This window comes from Sapajus apella, unplaced genomic scaffold (genome assembly GCF_009761245.1).
Source record: "Sapajus apella isolate SASKATOON/1434 unplaced genomic scaffold, GSC_monkey_1.0 scaffold18, whole genome shotgun sequence".
In the NCBI taxonomy this organism is placed as follows: domain Eukaryota; kingdom Metazoa; phylum Chordata; class Mammalia; order Primates; family Cebidae; genus Sapajus; species Sapajus apella.
Genome location: NW_022436958.1, coordinates 24705239 through 24729759, shown reverse-complemented (window position 1 = coordinate 24729759; position 24521 = coordinate 24705239). Strand labels below are relative to the sequence as shown.

Genomic DNA, 24521 nt, shown 5'->3' with positions numbered 1-24521 from the left:
TTTCCCTTGTGATTTATTTTTTGACCCACTGATTAAGAGTGTTATTCAATTTGCACATATTTATGAATTTCCCACTTTTTGTTTTGCTGATTTCCAGTTACATTTCATTGTGATTAGAAAATATACTTTGCATGATTTCAAACTTTTTATATTTATTAAGCCATTTTTAATGGCCTAATATACGGTCTGTCCCAGAGAATGTTCCATATGCCCTTGAACAAATGTGTATTCTGTTGTTGTTGGGGTGTTTTACATACGTCTGTTAGGTCCAAACTGCTCTATAATGTTGTTCAAATCCTCTATTTCCATATAAATCTTCTGTCCAGTTGTTCTATCCATTACTTAAAGTGTTTAAAGTGTAATACTTTAATTCTCCTACTATTATCATAGAGCTGTAATTTTCTTCCTTCAATAGTGTCCATGCTTGCTTTATATACTTTGGAACTCTGATATATGATGCATATATAACTGTTAATGTTTGCTTGATAAACTGACCCTTTTATCATTATATATAATGATATTATATATATGTTATATATCATATATATATCATATATATGATATAGTATATATATATCATATATAATATCGATATTATATATATTATATATAATGTCCCTTTCCTGTCTCTTGTAGTAGTTTTTCTTGTTGTTTTGTTCTTTTGTTTTGGAGACAGGGTCTTGCTCTGTAATCCAGGCTGGAGTGCAGTGGGGCAAATATGGCTCATTGCAGCCTCAACCTCTGGAGCTCAACTGATCCACCTGCCTCAGCCCCCTGAGTAGCTGGGACTATAGGAGCATATCACCACACCTGGCTAATTTGTGTGTGTGTGCATGTGTATGTATATGCATTTTTATTTATTTATTTATTTTTTTGGTAGAGATGGGATTTCATCAGTTGGTCCAGGCTGGTCTCAAACTCCTGTGCTCAAATGACCCACCTGCCTCAGCCTCCCAAAGTGATGGGATTACAGGTGTGAGCCACCATGCCTGGCTTGGAACAATGGAACAATTTTTGATTTTAAGTCTGTTTTTTCTAATTTTAGTATATTCACTCTTGCTCTCTTTGGTTATTAACAACTATATAAGTGTTCCCCTTCTCCACCTTTTTGCCAGCAACTGTTATTTTTTTGTCAAATTTTTTAATCAAAAAGCTATTTAAATTGGGGTGAGATGATACCAAATTGTGGTTTTGATTTGCATTTCCCTAATCATTAGTATGGTAAGCATTTTTTAAAATGCCCGTTGGCCATTTTCATGTCTTGAGAAATGTCTATTCAGATATTTTGCCCATTTCAAAATTGATTTGTTTTTGTTTTGTTTTACTATTGAATTGAGTTCCTTATATATCCTGCTTATTAAGCCCTTGTCAGATGGATAGTTTGCAAATATTTTCTACCATTCTGTAGGTTGTCTCTGTACTTTGCTGACTTTCTTTAGTTGTATAATTTTAGCTTGATATAATTCCATTTGTCTATTTTTGTTGCCTATGCTTTTGAGGTCTTATCCAAAATATCTCTGCCCAGACTGATGTCCTAAAGCATTTCCCTAATGTTTTTTTCTAGTAGTTTCATATTTCAGGTTTTACATACAATCTTTAATCCATTTTGATTTCATTTTTTTATATGGTGAGAAATGGGGGTCTATTTTCATTCTTCTGCATATGTTTATCTAGTTTTCCTAGCAATGTTTATTGAAGAGACTGTCCTTGAAAGCAATAAGGGAGGAAAACAATAAGGGAGAAAGCCATGAAAATATCCAAAGAAAAACCACTCCAGCCAAAAAGGACAGTAAATGCAAAGGTCATGAAATAGGAATATATTTGAAAAACAACAGGAAGCCCATGTGAGAGAATACAGTGGTAGGAGATAAATGGAGTGTCTGGTAAGGGCCAGATTAGGCTCTGCCTTAGTAGGCCATAGGAGGGACTTTAGTTTTTTTTTTGTTTGTTTTTTGTTTTTGAGCCAGAGTCTCGCTCTGTTACCCAGGCTGGAGTGCAGTGGTGTGACCTCAGCTCACTGCAGCCTCAATCTCCCTCAACCTCCCAGAATCGCTGGGCTCCAGCTATTCTCCCACCTCAGACCCTGAGTAGCCGGGACTACAGGTACATATCACCATGCCCAGTTAATTTTGTTCATAACTTTGGTATTTTCCAAGTACTCTTCCTATGTCTCTCAAATTGCTTATGTTCTGAATATCCAGAGGCCAAGTGACTGACTTTCTTCCCTTCCTTCTCCCTCTCCCACTTCTGTCCTTCAAATATTCCTCCAACCTATACACTCTTAACTGGGAGATGTTATCCACATTTAAGGATACAACAAAATCCATTACTTCCATATCTATACTTTCCAATTCTAGGCCTAGATCCGTATTTACAACCATCCATTGGCATTTTCACCTATAAGCCTCATGGGATACTAAAAATATTAATTAAAACCTAATTATGGATCTTATTTCCCCACCCCAAATTTGTACTCTTACCCATCCTTGGTTTCAGTCATGAGAACCACCATTAATCCAGTAATCTATTCCAGATACCTAGGTACCATCTTAAAGTACTATTACTATTCCATCACCCTCAGATGTGGACTGTATTCAGGTGCCCCTGCTTTCCATTTTATCTCCTAAATAACCTTAAATCTTTTCCCCAATTCATTTCTAATGTTTAATTTTTGTCCTCGTTTTGAATGCTTAAATGACTGCCATTCACTTTTTCTTTTTAAATTTAGGTATAACATACGTGTAAACATTTAGTATATATGTATATTGATATTCTATGTATCATATAACTACATAATATATAATTTTATATCAATACATATATTAAAGTGCATAAAATGCAACTGAATAGTTGCCAGTTGTTTTATATTGCTTGCTCTTAGAACATTACTTAGTATGAAACAGGTTCTTAATATACATTTGTTGAGTTCAATTTCTTTTTTTTTTTTTTTTCCCCATTTATTTATTTTATTGCATTTTAGGGAGCTCAATTTCACTTTGTTCTGTATCCTATCTATCTCCATTCCACTGTCAGGAAGACTGTTCTAAAGCACATATTAATCCTTCAGTAATAACTTTTTATTGAAAAGGGATACAGTACAAACTACTTTGCCATACTAATCATGATTGAGCCATAATCTACCTTTACAGCTTTTTTTCCTGGAATGTCCCATCATCCTCTTTGAAGCTATATGATTCCTTGTGGTACATGGAATGTATCATACACCCTCTCACTTCTGAGTTTTTAAATTTATAGTGCTCCTCCTGCTTCTTCCCCAGTTTGCTAAATGCTTCCTAATCTTAGTTCAAGTATCGATTCATATTGAGCTTATAACCTGATCTTCACAAACCAAGTGTCTCTTCTCTGTGCTCATTATTATCCTATGCTCATTTCTATTGTAGTGCATAATACACTATGGTAATAACTACTGTCTTCTTTTCTTTTTTTTATTCTATTATATAGTAAAAGATGTATTTATTACTTATCTAAACTTTTTGAAGTTCGTTAATGATATAAATGTTATTTTATTTATTTCAGTATTCTCAAAACTTCATCAAGGCCCTAGTACTTAGGAGATGCTCAATAAATTGTTTCTTAAATTAAATAAATCTACTAGAATATTTTGAATTTAACAGTAAGAATACATATTAGAAATTTCTTCATCCATTCTTGAGTACCTAACAAATATTAGCTTTGAAAACTAAATGTAAAAAAAATTTCTTTTTTCCTTCTTTGGAATATATGCTAATATGAGCAAAGGCTTCTTCCACAGCAGATAAGGGGTTAAATTCCCAGTTGCTTACCAACAGCCAGTGCAAAAAGGAGTTAACAAGAATTCCTCTGTCTTATCCAAAAGATATCTCAATACTCCTCTAGAAGAAATATAGAATTGTCAAGGTTTCTTAATGAACCTAAGAAGAACAAACACTGAGTTTTTTGTATTCTACAAAAGTAGTTACATCTTAAACCTGAACTGAAAAAAATTCAAATTCTAAATTTCATTTCAATAATTTTAGAAAGTCCTCTCTCATACTGTGCACTCTTTCCTCGTATCCACCCCTAATGAAGACTTACAATTCATAAGAATTCATAAGTATTCCATAATGGAGTATTCTTTTGTAAGCCAAGAGGAGACTCACAAAGAATAACAATGATTTCTGAAGAATGGAGGGAGTTATGAATGTCAGTTAGTTTTATAGATTTATCAACTAGAAAGGAGAATGAAACTGTGTAGTTCCTCTATTTATGGATGAAGCTAATAATTGCATGGCTAGCTGTGACATTATGATTAGGTTTTTGTCCAATGATCCTAGCTCATAACTTACACAACCCTTGTTATAGTCTTTTGTTACAATGTTAAGGTGCTTTAGTCCTTGGAAGCAGGCCTCAGGAAACAGCCTCTCTCTAACTTTCTCCTGCCCTCCTCTAACTTCCTGAAGACAAGTCTCTAACATGGCTATGGGTCATCAGCCCTTCATTCCAGAGTAGGGTCCTGTTGCATACTCTGGAGGAAGGAATGCTGCACAGAATGACCAAGAAGAATCTGAACAAACAGGACTTGCTGGGTTTAGATCATACCATTTTTGTACAATCACATTTTGACATGACTGTCCATACTTCAATCATGTACAACCAATGAAGTGTCCAAAGAAGGCCCAAAGGACAGGGTTCAGGGAACTTCTGGGGAGCTGAACATGTAGAGACTGACAGAAAGATGAAGAACTCATCCACATGCTGGGAGGGTGGTGCACCCTAACTCCAGAAAGACAGAAGCTCCTGTACTCAGGACCCTTCCAGACCTCACCCTTTGTGTCTCTTCATTTGGCTGTTTATATCCTGTAAAACATCCTTCAAAATAAACTTGTAAAAGTAAGTATTGGTTCCCCTGAGTTCTATGAGCCACTCTAGCAAATTAAGCAAACCCAAAGAGGGGGTTGTGGGAACTCCAACTAGAAACCAGAAGTTCTGGAGGCCTGGACTTGCAATATGGGGAGGGGAGAGGGTAGTCTTGTGGGACTGAACCCTTTACTTGTGGGATCTAACACTGAGTATATAGTGTCGGAACTTAATTGGAGGACATCTAGCTGGTGTCCACTGCTTAATATGTGGGGAGAAACCCACACACATTTGGTCACAATTGTCAAGTTTTCTTAATGAAGCTAATCACAAAATAAGAAGAATAAACTCTGAGAGGTGTTTTTTTTTTTTTTTTTTTTTACAAAAATGGTTATGCCTTAAACGTGAATGGAAAAAAAAATTCAAATTCTATACTTCAATTCTCTTTCTCCTGTTCTCTTATTCTGTGTTGATGATTATTATTGTGGTGTGAGATTAGAAGAAACACAAGGATTGAGGGTTTTCAAAAAATATTGGAATATTAGACTTCAGAGTTTCACAGGCTAACAATTTTTTTTTTTTTTTAATTTAGAAAACCAAAATAAGATCCCCCACTTTCAACTGCCTGTGCAGAAGTAATTTAACATAGCAGGCCTAAAGCTGTTATCTTCAGAAAGGTTTAGATGCAAGGTTGTCCTTTGGCTACTGTTGTTTGACTCTGTGTCCACACCCAAATCTCATGATGAATCATAATTTCCAATGCTGGGTGAGGGACCTGGTGGGAAGTAACTGGATCATGGAGGTGGATTTTCCCTATGCTATTCTTGTGATAGTGAGTGAGCTCTCATGAGATTTGATGGTAATAGTATATGGCACTTCCCCCGCTTGCTCACTCTCTCCTGCCACCTTGTGAAGAAGGTGCTTGCTTCTCCTTTGCCTTCCGCCATGATTGTAAGTTTCCTGAGGCCTCCCAGTCATGCTTCTTGTTAAGATTGTGGAACTGTGAGTCAATTAAACCTCTTTTCTTCATAAATTACCCAATCTCAGGTAGTTTTATTTTTTGTTTTTGAGATGGAGTTTTGTTCTTGTTGCCCACGCTGGAGTGCCATGGCATGATCTCAGCTCACTGTAACATCCGCTTCCCAGGTTCAAGAGATTCTCCTGCCTCACCTACCCGAGTAGTTGGGATTACAGGTATGTGCCACCACGCCTGGCTAATTTTGTATTTTTAATAGAGATGGGGTTTCACCATGTTGATCAGGCTGGTCTTGAACTCCCGACCTCAGGTGATCCATCCACCTCGGTCTCCCAAAGTGCTAGGAATACAGGCATGAGCCACCGTGCCCGGCCATCGGGTAGTTCTTTATAGCAGTGTAAGAATGGACTAATACAGCTGGCATCTGAGAACCTGGCTTTTGAGAACCTTTCCTAACTGATAAGGCTAAGCCTGCTTGTGCCAGCCCACTTAAGACTGTATAATGAGATTAACGATGTACATCTTTCCTTTTGAGAGAGTCTGGAATTGTGGTTGATAAGAGGTGCCTATGAGGCCAATCCTCAATTTAAAAAAACCCTGAACTCTGAAACTAAAATGGAGTTCCTGATGTACTGCACACACACGTTACCGAATTTTAAAGTTCAGGAGAAAAGGTATATAGGAAGGCTGAACAACACAGATTCCTCTAGACTCCTCCTGATGTCTTCTTCCATTAATAATCTGGCTATGTATCTTTAACATGTCATTCTAATAAATCTTAGCTATGAGAATGATTGAATGTTGAGCTATATGAATCCTTCTGGGGAATCACAGAACATGTAGGTGAAAATGCAGACTTCTGAAACACTATTAGGTAAAGACATTAAACAAGGAGAGAATCTTATCATCACCATTTCACAAAAGTATATGTTAATAAAATTCTGCTCTTTACATTGATTGTATGGAAACATGGAACATAATATCAGAATAGAAGGCAGAATTTTAAATGGCATAAATGTAGCATTACGAGAAGTTTATCAGACTTATTTTTTCTCATTTTGTTGCAGATCAGTGAAAATCTCATCATGAACCAGTAACAGACATGTGCTTAAGAATTATGAGGTTAATTTTTGCCTGGATATGCTTTTCCTCCAATTTACTTTCTTCTGAAACTGAAAATACTAAAAAGAAATGTTACATATATAGGAATAATTTTAAAAGCTGAAACATTTAGTAAATCATTAAAAATTTCACTGAAATAGTGTATTTTTAACTGTTATAAAGAATGGAAGGGTATTATAAATTAAAAACAAATTTATTTCTAGAATATTTTAAGATTTGTAAAGTTTTCCTGCCAGCCAAATAACAATGTAAAAAACACCAAAACCAAACAAATGAAGACAGTCATACTTCTTTGTCATAAAACTGCTTTTATAGTTATTTCTTCATTTTTAAGTAGTGACATTTTAAAATTATTTATGGAAGACAACATTCATAATCTTTCACAATCACCTGAAAAGGAGCCCATCAAATAAACTCTTCCTATAGGGTGCAATATTTTTTAAAAAACAACAAACAAAAACCTCAAATTCCATCCATTAATATATACCTGTGTTTCTGTAATTATAGTTCTTCAGGGTAATTTCTAACAATACAACATTTTTCACATGCAAAAGCCTCTAAAATTCCATGTACCAAGATAAAAAAAATACTTTCAAAACCAGAACCACACACCTTTTGCTGTAATTCTTTTACTGCAGAATCTCTATCCATGCATGCCTGCCGGAAGGCTTCATATGCTTTATTAAGTTGCTCACCAATGTTTTTATCCATTCCTCTTTGTCCTGTAGCATCACTATAAAGGATGGAGTAAATGACAGGTCTGCAAAATGATCAGGACAATTTAGATAATTATTAAGTTCCATAAATCTCATTTAAAAAATACATCTTAAAGTTGGTCTATAAGGTTTACCACAAACATTATAGCACCAAGTACTATAAACATAAAAGTTTCATCTAAAATCCTGACTAGAAATATTATAAAACCTTAAGTTCTATAATTTTAAAATATTCTCATTATAATGTGCAAGGAACAAGTGGGGTTCCAGTTCAGGAAGATGCTACTTTGAGAATAGTAATCTATAAATCTAACCTAAAAATGAGGAAATATAAAAGGCCATTTTAAATTCTTTATCATAAATATGTACAATAGGATCATCAATGTGGGAAGGGATTCGTTTTACTAAATGGACTCTTACTCGCACTTATGAGGTGAATTCTTGCTACACTGAAATTAGAGCAAAATTAAATAGATAATAAATGTGGATGGAGTTCACACTGTTGTTATCACAGAGCAATTAAAATGTGTGAAAATGCTCTTATTTTAGCACAAAATCTAGGGAGAGCTGCTGTTGCATTGTACATTGAAAAAGAAAAATCACATCCCTTCAGTCCTACCCCCACTACCTATTAGTTTTCCAACTTCCCTGCTGTTTCTGAATACAGGTGATTTGCTCAGTGGAAGTAATTTGGTTTTATAATCTCAGTTTGCATAACATCTCTTAATGACATTCCTTGGCTTTGAGCAGAAGGCTGACTAATGACTCTTGATTCTTCCTGTCCAACTGTAAAAACCACAACACAGGACATTTCTCTTAATCCTCTAAAAGCCACAGACTAGACAAAGTTCTCTATTAGTTATATTGGGTACCAAGTTATTTCATATTTCTCAAAATTCTTCATAATTTCAATCTCTAATCTGTCATAACATCTTTTGTTATGTCTTTAGGCATGGAGTTTTTAAAATTTTCACGTTTTCAATTGAGATACAATTCATAAAGTAAAAAATCCACTATTTTAAAGTGTATACTTTGGTATTTTTTAGAACATTCATTATGTTGTGCAACCATCATCATCATCTAATTCTAGAACATTTTAATCACCCTCCCTAAAAAAGTCCATACCTATTAAGTTAGTTCCAATTCTCCTCTTCCCCCATCTCCTGGAAACCATTAAACTGTTTTTTGTCTCTATGAATTTGCCTATTTTTGACACTGCATATAAATGGGATAATATATGGCTTTTTGTGTCTGGCTTCTTTCATAAAGAATAATATTTCTGAGGTTCATCCATGAAGTAGCATGTAACAGTACTAGATTCCTTTTTATGGCTAAATAATATTCCATTGTATGGATACACAACATGTTTATTCCTCAGTTGATGGACATTTGAGTTACTTCCACCTTTTGGTTACTATGAATAAAGCTACATGCACACAGTGTATACATTTATGTGTGAACACATTTTCAATATTCTCAGATATACAGCTACAGCTGGAACTGCTGAATCAGATGGTAATTCTATGTTTAACTTTTTGAGGAACTGCCAATTCCATAGAAGCTGTACCATTCTACATTTCTACTAGCAATGTGTAATGGTTTCAATTTCTCCACATCAACACCAATAGTTATTATAGTCCATTTAAAAACATTACAGACATCCTAGTGAGTGTGAAGTGGTACTCTATCATGGTTTTGATTTGTAGTTCCCTAATGACAAGCATCTTTCCATGAGCTTATTGGCTATTTGTGTATCTCTGGCAATTTATCCATTCAGATCCTGTGTTACTTGCAATAAGTGGATTATTTGTCTTTTTGTTATATTTTAAAAGTTATTTATATATTCTAGAAACTAGACCATTATCCGATATATGATTTGTAAGTATTTTCTACCATTTTGTAGATACCTTTTCAGTTCCTGATAGTGTCCTCTGACACACAATGTTTTTAATTTTGATATAGTCCAATTTACCTTTTTGTTGTTGTTGTTGCTGCTTATATATTGGTGTCATATCTAAGAAACTGTTGCCTAATCCAGGGTGATGAAGAATTTTATAATTTAGGTTTATAATTTACATTTAAGTCTTTGATCTATACTGAGTTAATTTTGTATAAGGTGTGAGGTAGGGGTCCAGATTCATTCTTTTGCATGAGGTTAGCCAATTGTCCCGGCATTATTTGTTGAAAGGGTTATTCTTTTCCCACTGAATAGCCTTGACATCCTTGCTAAAAATCAACTGATCATAAATCACAATGTTCTTTTAAATACCCACATACAAGTAATCATTCAGCCAAAGTCTTTCATTCTAAGATACTAAATACATTTATAAGTAATTTACCAGGCTTAATAAAAATAATTCCAGGGTTTTAGATAACAATGTCATTACTTTCTGAAAAACTGAAGAAATAGCAATTTTTTTTTTTTTTTTTTTTTTTTTTGAGACAGAGTCTCCCTCTGTCTCTCAGGCTGCAGCACAGTGGCATAATCTCGGTTCACTGCATCCTCCGCCTCCTGGGTTCAAGCAATTCTGCTGCTTCAGCCTCCTGAGTAGCTGGGATTAGAGGTGTGCACCACCATACCCAGCTAATTTTTGCATTTTTAGTAGAAACGGGGTTTCACCATGTTGGTCAGGCTGGTCGCAAACCCCTGACCTCAGGTGATCCATCTGCCTCGGCCTCCAAAAATGATGGGATTACAAGGTGTGAGCCACTGTGCCTGGCCAGAAATGGCAATTATTTATGCATTGCACTTAGGAAGTTAGTTTCTACTGATACTCTGGCAGATGAAAAAGTTGAAATCCTGTTAGGATAATTAATGTTGCTAGGATCTTTGCCCAGACATAGACACTACGGAAACTTAAGCAATTAACATTAATATAAAGCATAACTTTGAGTATTTCAGACACTACTTCATTCAAAAACATACTAAGGCTACTTAAAATAAATACATGAGATTAAAAATAAATATGCAAAGAGGAAAGGAAAAGCAAGTATTGGTAGTCACAGAGACTATAATATACTATAATACACTAATGCAGAAATTAGAGGTTTTAAGTAGCTAAGTGCCTTAAAAAGCTGCATGTCATGAAAAACTGTCAATGTAAACCATACCTGTACTTTTAGATCTGGGACAAATAAGAATCTTTAACTGGAAATCCATCTAGTTCCTTGCTTTGTTCTGTTACTTACTGACCCTTAGTTAAGAACCACTAAATCTTTTGGGACCAAAGTTTCTTTTTCTTCAGTACGAAAAAGGTGTTTGGACTCAATTTCTAACAAACTTCCTTGTTCTACAGTTCTTGAGTTTGTGAGTTAAAAATGCATGTCTGTTCCATCAAGAAGGTGCATTCTTGTTTTTAAAAATGTAAATGCAGCTCTAAAAATAGCTGCATCATATGCAAGTAAATCATGTGGAGCCATCACTTCAGGTCCTTGAATTAGATCACACAAATGTCACTAGGAGAGGAACTACTGAGTAAATTCCACATGGATGCATCCTATTTCCTGAAATAAGAATGTATGCTGAAGAAATAAGTTCCAGGTTGATACAAACAAGTAAATGATACTTTTAATTCCTATTTTACAGCCAAGAAGAGAATTAGGTGTCAGATCAGTGACGCTGACCAGAAAATAAGGAAAGTCTCTGGGACTCAGTTAATTAAACTGGACAGATTTCAAATATTAACACCCCGAAATTTAAAGCTATTTATTTATTTCTTTATTTATTTTTAGCATTTGTTAAGCATAAAATTAAAGAGGCAGCTACATTTCAATTACATTTCAGTACACCTCCTGCAAAATCTGCCAGACTCCAGGAGAATGCTTTATATTTATAGAAAGCATGCTCAAACCCAAATCTCATGGACAAGCTCCTTCCCCAAACCCAGGAGGCTGAAGCTATAGCAATCTCTGTCTTGAAAACACTCTTCTAGTTAGGGTTTTGCTTTATTTCTGGATTTGGTTTGCTAGCTTCCTTCCACTACATGAGAAAAAAATTCTGACATCCCAGAAGGTAGCAGGGCTAGCTCAATGCAAATCACCACCCAACCTTGCCCCCTGCAATTCTTCTGAAGCCTGGATACTCTCATCTACCCACTGTTGTACCTCTAGCAGTAATTCCTTTTTTCCTACCCAGACCAGTGGTTCAGACAAGCAAAACTGAGGGCAGCAGGTTCTTGTCCCACCTCTCCAGCCCAGTGATTGCCGGTTATATGCCTGTCCACGAAGAAACACCATGAAAATCCTTGCTTCCTCTTTCATTGATCCTTGGTTCAATAATGAAACTGTCCTGGGGTAGGAGAGGCAGCATGAGCAAGAAACATAATTTTCTCTTCCTTTGGTAAAGCTTCCCAGCCCTAACAAAGCTTCGATTTTAATAAAATATATCCCATTGCCATTCAATTCAATTAGAACAAAGTATTTGCTAGCTTATTATGTATAAGGCACCATCTGGGGAACAGCAAGGGATTCAGATACAGTGCTATCTTAAAGCTATCTTTCTTTCACAAAGTATTTTCACCAATTGTTCATTTCCTATTACATATTAATATTCCTGTTTGACTGATAAGGCTCAGAAGGCTTAAACAACTTACCTATACCTATAAAGCTGTGTTACAAACTAGATTAAATCTTCAAAACTCTTAGTTCAAGGATTGTTCATTAAAGCCAGCTGCAAAGTACTCTCCCAGGGTGTTATGGTCAACATGCCTATTTGAGCAGAAGTGTGCTGGGTAACACTTATGCAGTGAGAAAAAAACAGACATGAAATCTCCTCCCATGAAGGCACCATTAACTGTAACTTGAAGTATATAGTATATAAATATCCTAAGATATCCAGAAGGCTATAGAGTTTGAAGAGGAAAGTTCATCTATTTATGAAGTTTAGGAAAGGCTTTGAGAGGTAGGTGGTATTTGAATAAGGTTTTGAAATATAGGTGGGAATGATCTTACCCATTCCTTTTAGGTAACTATCAAATAGCAGTCATCCTTTTTCAAACAAGTTTCCCACTGCTATAAAGATGTTTTTAATATTAAATAATATCAGTTCTTCACTAAAACAGGCCAGGATTATATGCATTTCTTATATATCACTCAGTTTGATTTTCCTGATCAGGACAACCAGGCAAACCTGAGACAATTCTTAAGCATAACAATGATGGTTACTACAAACATGACAGATTAGGCTAAAGCTTTTCCCACGATGCATGAAAGCAAGTAGGGGTGGAAATAAAGAAAAGCCAAGTTCTACAGCCTTGATTTTCTTTGTTATTAAGACAAAGAGTTTGGATAATAGAGTCCCCTTCAATTTTATGATTATATGGCATTACCAAACTATACAGAGCATAAAAACTTTTGCTTAGCAAATACAGTCATTTATTTTTCCTCAAAAAATATATATATTATATATATATATATATATATACATTTTTTTTTTTTTTGAGACGGAGTTTCACTCATGTTACCCAGGCTGGAGTGCAATGGCGCGATCTCGGCTCACCACAACCTCCGCCTCCTGGGTTCAGGCAATTCTCCTGCCTCAGCCTCCTGAGTAGCTGGGATTACAGGCACGCACCACCATGCCCAGCTAATTTTTTGTAGTTTTAGTAGAGACGGGGTTTCACCATGTTGACCAGGATGGTCTCGATCTCTTGACCTCGTGATCCACCCGCCTCGGCCTCCCAAAGTGCTGGGATTACAGGCTTGAGCCACCGCGCCCGGCGATATCATATATTTTAAAAGAGTAGGTGTTTTATTTTCATTTGTGTTATAAATTAAGCCTTGATTGCAAACCAGTGCTAGGGCATTTCATTTCACAATGGTGAGAAGCAAGGAGTAAAGTTATATACTGTGTTTTGGAAGAAAAGAGATGATATGATACTATAAAAATATGTGATATGAAAATAAGTGATTATAAATAATACTGTGAAAGTTACTGTGACTTTTATTTATTCAATAACATTTATGTATTCCCTCCTAAACACTTTACAAAGCAGAGTGAAAAAAAATACAGGCTTTAAATTCAGACCCCAGATCTGCAACTTCCTAGCCATGTATTGAACTTCTCTGAACATCAGTTTTCATATCATATATAGTTCGTAGGGTTACAGTAAAAATTAAGTGAGACTATATATAAAATATGTTATTTGTTCCTCAATATCCATTCTCCCCTTCTCTTATAGTGCTAGTACTTCTGATTTTTAGCTGGTGTGGTCATGTGACTATGTGCTAGTCATTGGCAAATGGGTGTAACTGCCATAACAAGCTTTCCCTTTCACCTTTTTCTCTTTACCAGCTGGATGGAATGTCATGGTGGTAAGCCACCTAGAACACCGTGATATGGGCAACACTTGTTTAACTACTGTTTTGTCCCTAAAGGAGGAGCTGAGCTGTACCTGACTGGTACAACATTCAAGACTGGTTCAGTGTTGAACACACAGTAGGCACTCCTTTTCTCCCTAGGAAAGAGAAAAATACTAATGGTCTTTGCCTTTTTCTCCAGTTAGAGCTTATAATCGAGTGAGGCAGATACACATGAAAATAATTAGCCAAAAGCTCAATTATAAATGTTTAAAAAAAAGGTTTGGGCACATCTTCATATGGGTCTGGGTAGCACAGGTATAAGCATTGTAGGACCTCACCCAACGGTTCACTAGAGATTTATGCATTTCATTTAAGTTTCCTAAAAAGAATAAAACTGTTAAGTACAAAAGGTAAACAAGATAAAGGCTCAATAGAAGATACAAAACAAGAAGGATTGTGAAAGGTTTCACCAAGGATCTAACACTTAAACAGGTCCTGAAAGATGAGAAGAGTTTCAACAAGTAGAAAATGAATGGAGAAAGTACATTCATTCTGAAAGAGCAGAGGCCCTGAAAAGTCACTAATATGGTGCATTTTGTGACTGGAGTGAGTACTCTGTTTATGTAAGTCTAGCTAGCATGTGTGCAGAGATGATACAGCGGTGAGGGTGCCAAGATAAGCTACAGTCGGGGTCAGCATGTATGATTGTGCTGTACTACAAAAGTCCTAGGGAAGACCATACATAAAGACCATGATTGGAATGGCATCCCCTAGAGCTGGAGAGTACATTGGACTGCATGAAGCACATAAAGCAGACTCAGTTATGGCTAGACTATAGTAGACCTCAAATGTCACTCTAAGAAATTTAGATGTTAACATGTTAATACAAGGAGTAATGAGGGGTTTTCAAGGAGATGATGGACCCATTTTAGAAAGTTAGAACAGGTACCAGCATAGACCACAAACTAGTGAGGGTGACAAAGTGAGGCCATCCCACAGGCAACTATTGCCGTATTCTAGGTAAAAGATGAGCTTGAACTAGAGCAGGGGAAATGAAAGATGAGTGGATTCAAGAGACATGTCAAGAGAAGAATTAACAGGATTTGGTAGCCAACTGGATGTGCACAATACAAAAGAGGGTAGCAATTCAGGTACCAGTGACTGCGTATCAGTTGGCCTGAAATGGGACCAGGAATCTACATTCTATTTGGTTTTTTTTTGACAGAGTTTTGCTCTTGTTGCCCAAGCTGGCTTGCCATGGCAAGATCTCGGCTCACTGCAACCTCCATCTTCTGGGTTCAAGCAATTCTCCTGCCTCAGCCTCCCAAGTAGCTGTGATTACAGGCATGCGCCATCATACCCACCTAAATTTTGTATTTTTAGTAAAGATGTGGTTTCTCCACGTTTGTAAGGCTGGTCTATAACTCTTGACCTCAGGTGATCCACCCACCTCGGCCTCCCAAAGTGCTGGAATTACAGTGAGCCACCATGCCTGCCGGAATCTACATCCTAATTAGCAAACTGCCTCCAGTGATTTTGTTGCAGATAGTTCACCAGCCATTATTTTTCAAAACATCCAATAGACAGTGGTGTTAGCCAGACATAAAGAGACAGAAAGAGAATTTTCAGTGGGAGAGGGAAGACATTGATTGAATCCAGTTGTGGACACCAATGCTAGAAGAGACATCATAATAAGGAGGAAGAAAGCACCAACTGTATAGTTATCTATAGGAAAAAAATGAAAGCTAACTATGCCTTCCCTATTGTTTGTATTCTTGAAGTCTTGTTTTTAATGTCCTCTGATACTAGTGCATCCTTGAATGGTCAATTACGCCAAAATCTTTTTACCAAAAAAAAAAAAAATGCCGAAAAAAACTACATTTTTGAAAAGAAAACAATAGAGAAAAACAATATGCTTTATTGCACCACCTTATAGCACAAAATGTACATGTTTTTTCCTACCAAAAAAAGGACAAGCCCACTTATTACTTATTTGAAGGTCAGAAGGAAAACTAGCAAATGCATAAAATAGTATATGACATTTTATTTCTGTTATTTTATGTAAAAATACTTAATCAAATAGGTAGAAATGTTATCTAATGCTGTGCTTTGTTAACCTTTATATGCTGTTAAATAAAAGGAAAAACAACTCTGGCAGAGTATTTGAATGCATAATTTTCCTTAAGTATCTTCTCTACAGATTTATAAATAAATAATAAGGTAGTATTACTAATGATTTTTCAAAAGAGCGGTAGGGTTTGTATCTATCTTTTGGTCTTAACCAGAAAAGTTTAAAAAAAAAATATTTTCAGTAACCTCAAAAAGATTCCCCATACACAAGACACAGGAGAAGTCACAGGCTGCACAAGATTCGTAAATGGCAAAGTTGTTTTGAAAGAGAAGTAGTTAAAATCTTATGAGTTAACACGTTAGGTGCCCCTCCAGCATCCCTGAGTCATTTACTGTATTAGAACAAAACTATGGACAAAGAGAGCTCTTCTATGAAAAAAGAGGCGAAATTTGGCCAGGCATGGTGGCTTACGCCTGTAATCCCGGCACTTTGGGAGGCTGAGGTGGGTGAATCACAAGGTCAGGAGTTCGAGACCAGCCTGGCCAACATGGTGAAACCCTGTCTCTACTAAAAATACAAAAAATTAGCTGGGCATAGAGGCAGGCACCTGTAATCCTCAGGAGGCTGAGGCAGAAGAATCACTTGCGCCCGGGAGGTGGAGGTTGCAGTGAACTGAGATTGCACCACTGCACTCCAGCCCTGGTGACAGAGTGAGACTCCATCTCAAAAAAAAAAAAGAGTTGAAATTTCAAGAGATAGAAGACCTTTTCACAAAAGGGCCTAATTTCTCTTTAAATCACAGCTTAAAATTGCTGAGCAGCCATTTAGCCTTGAAAACATTCCCAATGATAAACAGGAACAGACAAAAGCCCACATAATTATAAAGCGCTTAACCACTAGCACAGGACTCTACAGCTCTTCATACTCCTTGCTTTTAATTTCCCTGAGGACACCTAGAGGCTGTTGGGCAAATGTTTGCAAGTCGCAACTTGTGTTATTAGAAGTAATTGTGAGAACTCGAATGAAAAAATAAATAAGGTTTCAGAGATTTCCAGATCTCCATTTCCAGTAACTCCCAAGATGTGTAGGGTATGACTTTAATATATTGGCTTAAAACCAGATCCAATATTTTTAATCCAGTACCATGCAACAAGTTCTTTCCTTCAGACTGTTGAATACTCCTGAAGACAAAGCTACAACAATCCTTGGGCAGTCCAACAGACCAACCTTTCAAACCTACACCTGTGCCAAAATTACCTAACTTTCTACCCTTTTCAAGGCCACACCAGTTTACCTCAAATATGAATATTAAGACCTAGAAATTTTAATACTTTCTGTGCCACCCTACTGTGGGGAAGAAATGGTTGATTAGAAACTCAGATTTGCTGTTTTACTTCCTTTGTCTCTGGAAAAAAAATAAAAAGACATTATAAAATAAAGACTGCAAACCAAATTTTCAACTATACCACATCTTGTGTAAAATGTACTAATTTGTCTGTTAAAGCAATTTAGGTAATCTAAATTAAAGCCTAGTCAACTAAAGATGATAAAATCAGAGTTGAAGTTCATAACACATGTCCAGTGTAGACAAGCTTGGAGATAGATGAGAGTAAACAAGTCATTTAACCTTTCTATCGACCTCTGTTTCCCCATCTCTCCCAATTTAGAATCTTGGGGTAGAGTCCGGCTATAGGACACTGGTTTGCAACCTGTCAGTACATTAGAATCACCCACAATGATTTTAAAAAATAGAATACCAAACCCCGTCCAAGACTCCTGATCTAATTTTCTACGGGGAGGAGATTGAAGATGGGTTTAAAATTACTGCCATAGGGGGTCGAGTCATAGCTTGGAAAACACTACACAAATATGCACCAATGCAGAGAAACAGGTTTTCAGTTTTCATAAAGTTGCCTTTTTTCCCACAGTGATCTGCTTTTTGAATTATTCTACAAGAAGTATATAGAATTTAGGAACAAAAATTGCAGTTGCTAAGGTAGAAGACTTTCTCAAATAAATAAATAAAGGTATTTTGATACTTTGGCAGATGGCCCAGAGCAACAGCACTTTGTTGATCATGGTTCCATAAAATTTCCATAACTCATCAGCCTGGATGACAAATGTTTTCTCTATTAATGGCATTTGCGCTAAAGTTCTGTTGAGAAATTTGACTGTGACCATAGCCCATCTCCCACTAAGTAGCAATGACATTTTTAACTTGATGTTCCCCCTACCGATACTCTTATCATCCTAATTCTATTTAAATTCTCAAACTATCTACAGATAGTTGAGAGAGAGGACAGATCTCAAAGACATGCCTTTAATTCAAAGAGGCACACGGTCATGGACCAGAAAGACAATACCAGTCCTCTGGTTGAATGGCAATCATCCCAACAGTGCAGAAGATGGTTCCCTATTTGATCATGGTAAGCATTGGGGTTGGGGTAGGAACAAAGATCTATTTGCAGGTGCTTTACATAGGCTACCTCATTTTTAATCTTCCCTCTGTAGAAGCATATATTGTCTTCCTTTTACAGAGGAGTAAACTGAGCTTCAAAAGGGTAATTAAGTTGCAAAAGACACAGAATTAGAAAATGGAAGAACCAGATAAATCTAGGTCTTTCTGTTGCTAAAGCAAAGCCTCTAGCTCTGTACCCTCTAATTTAGTTTTTATTTTAATCAGAGCTATTCAGACCTATATCTTAGTAAGTTGAGTAGTTCTATAAGACAAGAAAAATAGTAGTCCACTACTTTCCCCTCCCTATTTCCTGCAACACCTTGGCAACCATTCTTTTGACTTACTCTTTTTTGTATTTATCTCTGTTATCTCCAAATAACATGTAATATTGCCACTACTGATTTTGCAGTTTTTGTCTCCCCATCATGGAAAATTATGATTCAGTTCTCTTTAAACATCCCCTACTTCCTATTCTTCCCATTTCTCCAATATAGTTACATCTAACTTTTCATTAGATTATGATTCAGCTTTTACATTCTTATTACTATGTAATGCTATGCACTGCTGAACAACATAATATATCATGGATGCTGTTCCTTTCCTGAAAATTTTTTTTCCTGAAAACTTTTGTTTGCTTTGTTTCCTATCGCCACTAACGGAGCTCCTCAACACATTCAGACACTTCAGGTATTCTATCTCTTTAGAAGAATCACTTTGTAAGCTTTCTGGCTTGCCCCAATCTAGACTAGTTGCTCTCTATGCCTGATGGAAAACCTTCATGTTGGGACCTTCTTTACCTTGAATTTGGGGATACCCTTTGTCCATCTTTCTCTAATTGAATCCCTCATTTTCAGTCTCCCAAATCTTTTCTTGTTTTATGTCCCCACGTGGTGATGCAAATTCTCGAGCAGCTTCCTGAGAAAGTGTTTGGGAAATAAATTTTTTGAGGCTTTGCATAACTGAAAATATCTTTACCTTCTAACTTAACTGATAGTTTGGCCAGATTAAGAGTTCTAGGTTAGAAGTAATTTTTCCTCAGAATTCTGAAAGCTTTGCTATGCTGTCTTCTAGCTTCTGTTTATTTTTATTGAAGATCAGATTCATTTTGATTCCTGATGTTGGATGAGTCTCGCTCTGTTGCTTGAGGCTGGAGTACAAGGGCATGATCTCGGCTCACTGCAACCTTCACCTCCGGGGTTCAAGTGGCGATTCTTGTGCCATAGCCTCCACAGTAGCTGGAATTACAGGCATGTGCCACCATACCTGGCTAATTTTTGTATTTTTAGTAAAGACTGGATTTCACCATGTTAGCCAGGCTGGTCTTGGAACTCCCAACCTCAGGTGATCTGCCCACCTCAGCCTCCCAAAGTGGTTGGATTATAGGCCTGAGCCACTGTGCCTGGCCTTAGCCAATTTTTTTTTTTCTCTTTGAAAACTATTAGGATTTTTTTTTTCTCTTTATCCCTAGGATTCTGAAATTTCAGGACCATATCTGGCCATGAACTATTTATATCATAGCAATAGGTGCTTGGTGGGCACCTATTCAATCTGGAAATTCATCCTTCAGTTCCTGGAAATTTTCTTGAAATTTTTTTGGGGCAATTTCTTTCCTTTTGTATTCTTTTCTGGGACTTCTGCTATCTGGGTATTGAATCTTCTATACTGGTTCTGTAATTCTCCTTACTCCTCTATCCCTTTTAAAATGAACTTCCCTCCTTATTTCATAGTAAGAAAGAAAAACTTTTAATGTGAGGAGTACAAACCCCTTTTAATTATCAGGCCCAGAGAGGCACTGAAATGTGAGTGTGTGACGGCAGTCACGTCTCCCTCTCCCCTGTAAACTAAATGACCCTCTTGAAGCCAACTACTATGTGATGCTAAGTAGTCATAAAATGCCATATATTAGATACCATAACTCATACCCTATAGTTCAACAATGTATAATCACTAATCAATGTTATTTCTGTAAACCAATGAGAATTCCTATCAAGTAACTAAGCCCATTCCTTGTCCTCTTTTGCCTTTAAAAACCCGGGTTGCAACAAAGGCCGAAGGAAGCACTCCCCAAGGCAACCTGGAAGTGTGTCCCATGGGGCAGCTGCCCTCAACCTTTACCTGAATAAACTCCCTATATTTATTTTGCCTCAGTTTCATTAGGTTGATAATAGATACAATATCTTAAGTCTGCTGTCTTTGGCAGCCATTATTATGCTGTCAAATGATAGCCAACCAATCCTGGATAAAGTAGTAATTAAAGTTAGTGGTGCTTCTGGAGCTGCACTGAGTCTGAGAGTGTATCAGCCAAACGATATTCTACCTCCAATTGCCTGTTCAAGCAGAACATCTGAACTCTGATCAGTTACACACACACACACACACACACACACACACATATGTATTCCACATTGGAACAGAATCAAAGGCTTAAAGGTAGAATTTTGGCCATCTTCACCCCAGGATGATTAGTAATTCTTTAGTAAGGTCTACTATTTTGTAGGTGATAGAGACAAATGTGAGTAATTTGGGAGGCAGGCAAGGCTCCTCTGCTGGGTTTCCCCAATTGCTGAGCCTATTCTGTTTCTGGGTAAATGTTCTGCCAGAGTTCACACTTGCGGTGAGAGACCAACTCAAATCTAAAGCAGTTTCAGGATGGGGAAAGGAAATCACCTTGAGTGACTGCTACCCCTTCTACTTTACTCTAGAAAAGAAAACCACCAGCCTTTCCCAACCCCTTGGGCTATGAATAATAAAAGGAGTTCATACTCTGTTTCAGAAAAGTTGCCACTGTAGCACATGAAGAGGTGAATCTGTGAATAACAAACACAATCTAATTTTTTTTTTTTTGAGACAGAGCCTCCCTCTGTCCCCACCGGCTAGAGTGCAGTGAGTGTGGTAGTGCAATCATAGCTCACTGTCGCCTAGACTCCTCACCTCAAGCAATCCTCCTATCTCAGCCTTCTGAGTAGTTGAGATTTTAGGCATAAAGCCACTGTGCCCCACTACATCCTGTCTTTTCTGTATCTTACCTATATGTTTGTCTTCTCACTCACAAAAAGCATCAAGAACAAAAAAACAAATCAGTAAACAACATGGCATACACACATAAACAAGGTCTCTTTTGGATGGTTAGGAAGACCTTTAAAGGTCTCAGAAATATTAAGTATGTTTTCCTTACCTGAAGAAAGGAAACTGAAGAGAACTGTCAACTGTTACTTATGATCATTTTCCACTTTTAAGGAGTTATATAACACAAGCAGCCAACTCTCCAACTGACAACTTGCATTTCTATTCTCTTTCTACGTTGTAAGCTTTTGTCATGAATATACCCAGAGCATATTGCACTATACTGTTTCTGTGCTCCACCCAGCCAGCTGATATAATAGAAACCTTAAATATCATAAATGCAGCAGTGTTAGAATTTGAATTTTGTATTTTTCCATAAGCTGGCTGGCTGGCTAAATGCAATAGGACAAACAAGACAATCTCACTGGTTAAACCCAAGGCTCCCCATTACATGTTCTCCATTTTGCTGGATGTTAGAACTTGGTGAAATTTTCTATGCTATCTTGCAAGAGCTAAAAGATTTCACAGTCAAAGACCACACCCATGAGTCTCAGTTTGGCCTTACTTCCTTTTTTTCTCCAGTAATACTTCTTTCTTTGAGACTACTTATCAAATACTATGGGTTTAAGTGCACAACTAAACAGCATAACACCAACAGGGAAAGTAGGCATGTGGTATTCTCATCCTCTGAGATGAACATAAACATGGCACTGCTCAGTTGGCTGTGCTCAATTCAGTAATCTTTAAGGGGTATCCTCTCCTCTGAGCAGGGGCAATGTTAGAATCTAAAGATGGAGGAGAGAGGATGCAAATTTTAAAATAATTAATATTAAAACTCTCTTATTATAAATCATATAAAAAAGGACTCAATAATATTCACGGATGAGGGAACTAGAAGAGAAAGTCAGTAGTCAGTATGGGGAGGCATAAAGGAGGAGTAGGATTGTATGGGAAGGAACATGTATTACAATCCTCTAGAATTTGTGAGATTTTAATGTTTATCAGAAAGGAAATATGAATGTTTAAAGGTTGAGAAATAACAATATCAAGGGAAAGGTACTTCTACTTTTGGGATTCCAAATACTTGAGGTTATGAAATCACATTCCAGTAAATTCCACACAATAAATGGTTATGAATAGTAAAACCACTTGAATATCTCACAATAACAGTTGATGTGCTGACTGGTTCCAAAAATCTTTCTTCAAGCAATTAAAAAATATACATCTTTTATTTCGAAAGAATCTAAGTCTCTAACTTCTGTCCGTTTCAGCGAGTCACTCTCTGGCAAAATTATTACCTGATTGGGTCATTTTGCTATTGTCCTGCAAAACAATCAATATTTGTCCAGCAAATATTTCAAAGACTTTCATAACTTCAACTTGCTAAGTAACCATCAAAATGGAACTCATATTAGTTTTGTCTACTCAATCTCCATTAATTCCTTACTGCAATGACTTAGAAGACTTTGTTTTCAATGTTAGCAATCTATTTTCTTTTTTGCAAAGAAAAATTACTGGTGTTAAGTAAAAGCTATTATAGATCATTAGTACTCAAACTGTTTACTCTCATAACTTACTACTAATAATTACCATTTGTAGAGAATATATCTCTGAAGGTAAAAAGTTACTGTCCAGGAAATTTTCCATGAGACAAACAATTGCCACTATTTACTTCTGAAACTCTTTTGCTTAAGAAAAATAAGTCCCTTTAAAAATTTTTTTTGATTGCACAGCAATGTGAATGCATTTAACACTGAACCACATAGTTTAAAAAGGATAAGATGGTAAATTTTATGCTATGTTAATTTTATCACAATTTAAAAAGCTTTTATAGATTAGGAATTGGAAAATGTGACACATGTACTACACAGGTCCCAAAGCTTTGTTTTCAGTTGCATAGGACGTAGTACCAGTCCCCCTCAACTTACTTGAACAGTGGCCAAATACTGCACCTAGTTTAAAAGACTCTGAAAATTAATTAACCACTCACTGAAAAGGCAGTTCATTTCATATTAATGACATCCCTTCCTGAAAGTAATCATAATCTTGGTTCTGAACTATAAGAGATTTTTGTTACATAACTAAATAATAGACTCCTCTTTCCCTGTATTCATGATTGAAAACCATGGCAGCAAGCATAGGAGATAGCAGGTGGGAAATGGCAGTCACAGCATAAATTCTACAGAAAATAGAAACTAAAACTAGGCTTTACATAACCGAACACAAACAAACTGCAATTAAACAGTAATATTTATGCTTATAAGGTGTTAGAAAACAAAAAGGATAAATAGTAGTAACAGTCAATCAGCTAATGCATACCATCAAAATAGTGAAGCTTTATGTCAACAGGCTATTTTTATTTACCATTTGCTTTTGGACAACGGCTATGGTTTTAAAAAACATGCAGTCTTTCTTCATCATAGAACAAGTCCCCAATTACTTTTGCTATAATAGCCCATAAATGGAACTAAATACTCAAGCATTCACATAATGCCTGCATCCTACTATAAATAACACTTGAGTGTCTGTAGGTATCCTCCATAGTTCACAGATACAAACTGCCAAATTACATTACCTGTCTCAAGTCATATTTTTGAAGGCAATCAAAAAGCATTTGAAATAATCATTTATAAAAGTCTATACACTATTAACTATACATTAACAGTAAACTACTAGTCAAGTAAAAAGGTGGGCTTTTGTTAGATAATAGCAGTGCTCCATGTACATGCACATACCTGAACTGTGCTAATGATTTTCACTTCATATTAAATAAGTATAACCATGTTAAGCTTGTATATTTTTCACCCACTCATTTTGAAACTCTCTGTAGGATTTGGCTACAGTAAAATGTCAGGTTGGTTATTACCTTTAAAGTAAGAAATTTCCCGGCAAAATTGGGAAGCTAGTGACAACAAAGTGAAACTGATACTTTCCCAGTTGAGTTTCACTCTTGGTTTCTTTCAGGGCATAGACAAACCT

General features: G+C 36.4%; 1 protein-coding gene across 8 annotated transcripts in view; it reads right to left on the bottom strand.

Moving 5' to 3' along the window:
* TANK (TRAF family member associated NFKB activator) overlaps positions 1-24521 on the bottom strand; it is a 96153-nt gene that overhangs the window by 48317 nt on the left and 23315 nt on the right. For all 8 annotated transcript variants that reach the window (XR_004271340.1, XM_032286528.1, XM_032286522.1 and 5 more), the window contains exon 2: positions 7547-7694. Coding sequence is in view for 7 of the 8 variants with exons in the window: in XM_032286528.1 (XP_032142419.1) it covers positions 7547-7645 (99 nt within the window). In the remaining variant the exon portion in view is untranslated. The remainder of the gene's footprint in view (positions 1-7546; positions 7695-24521) is intronic.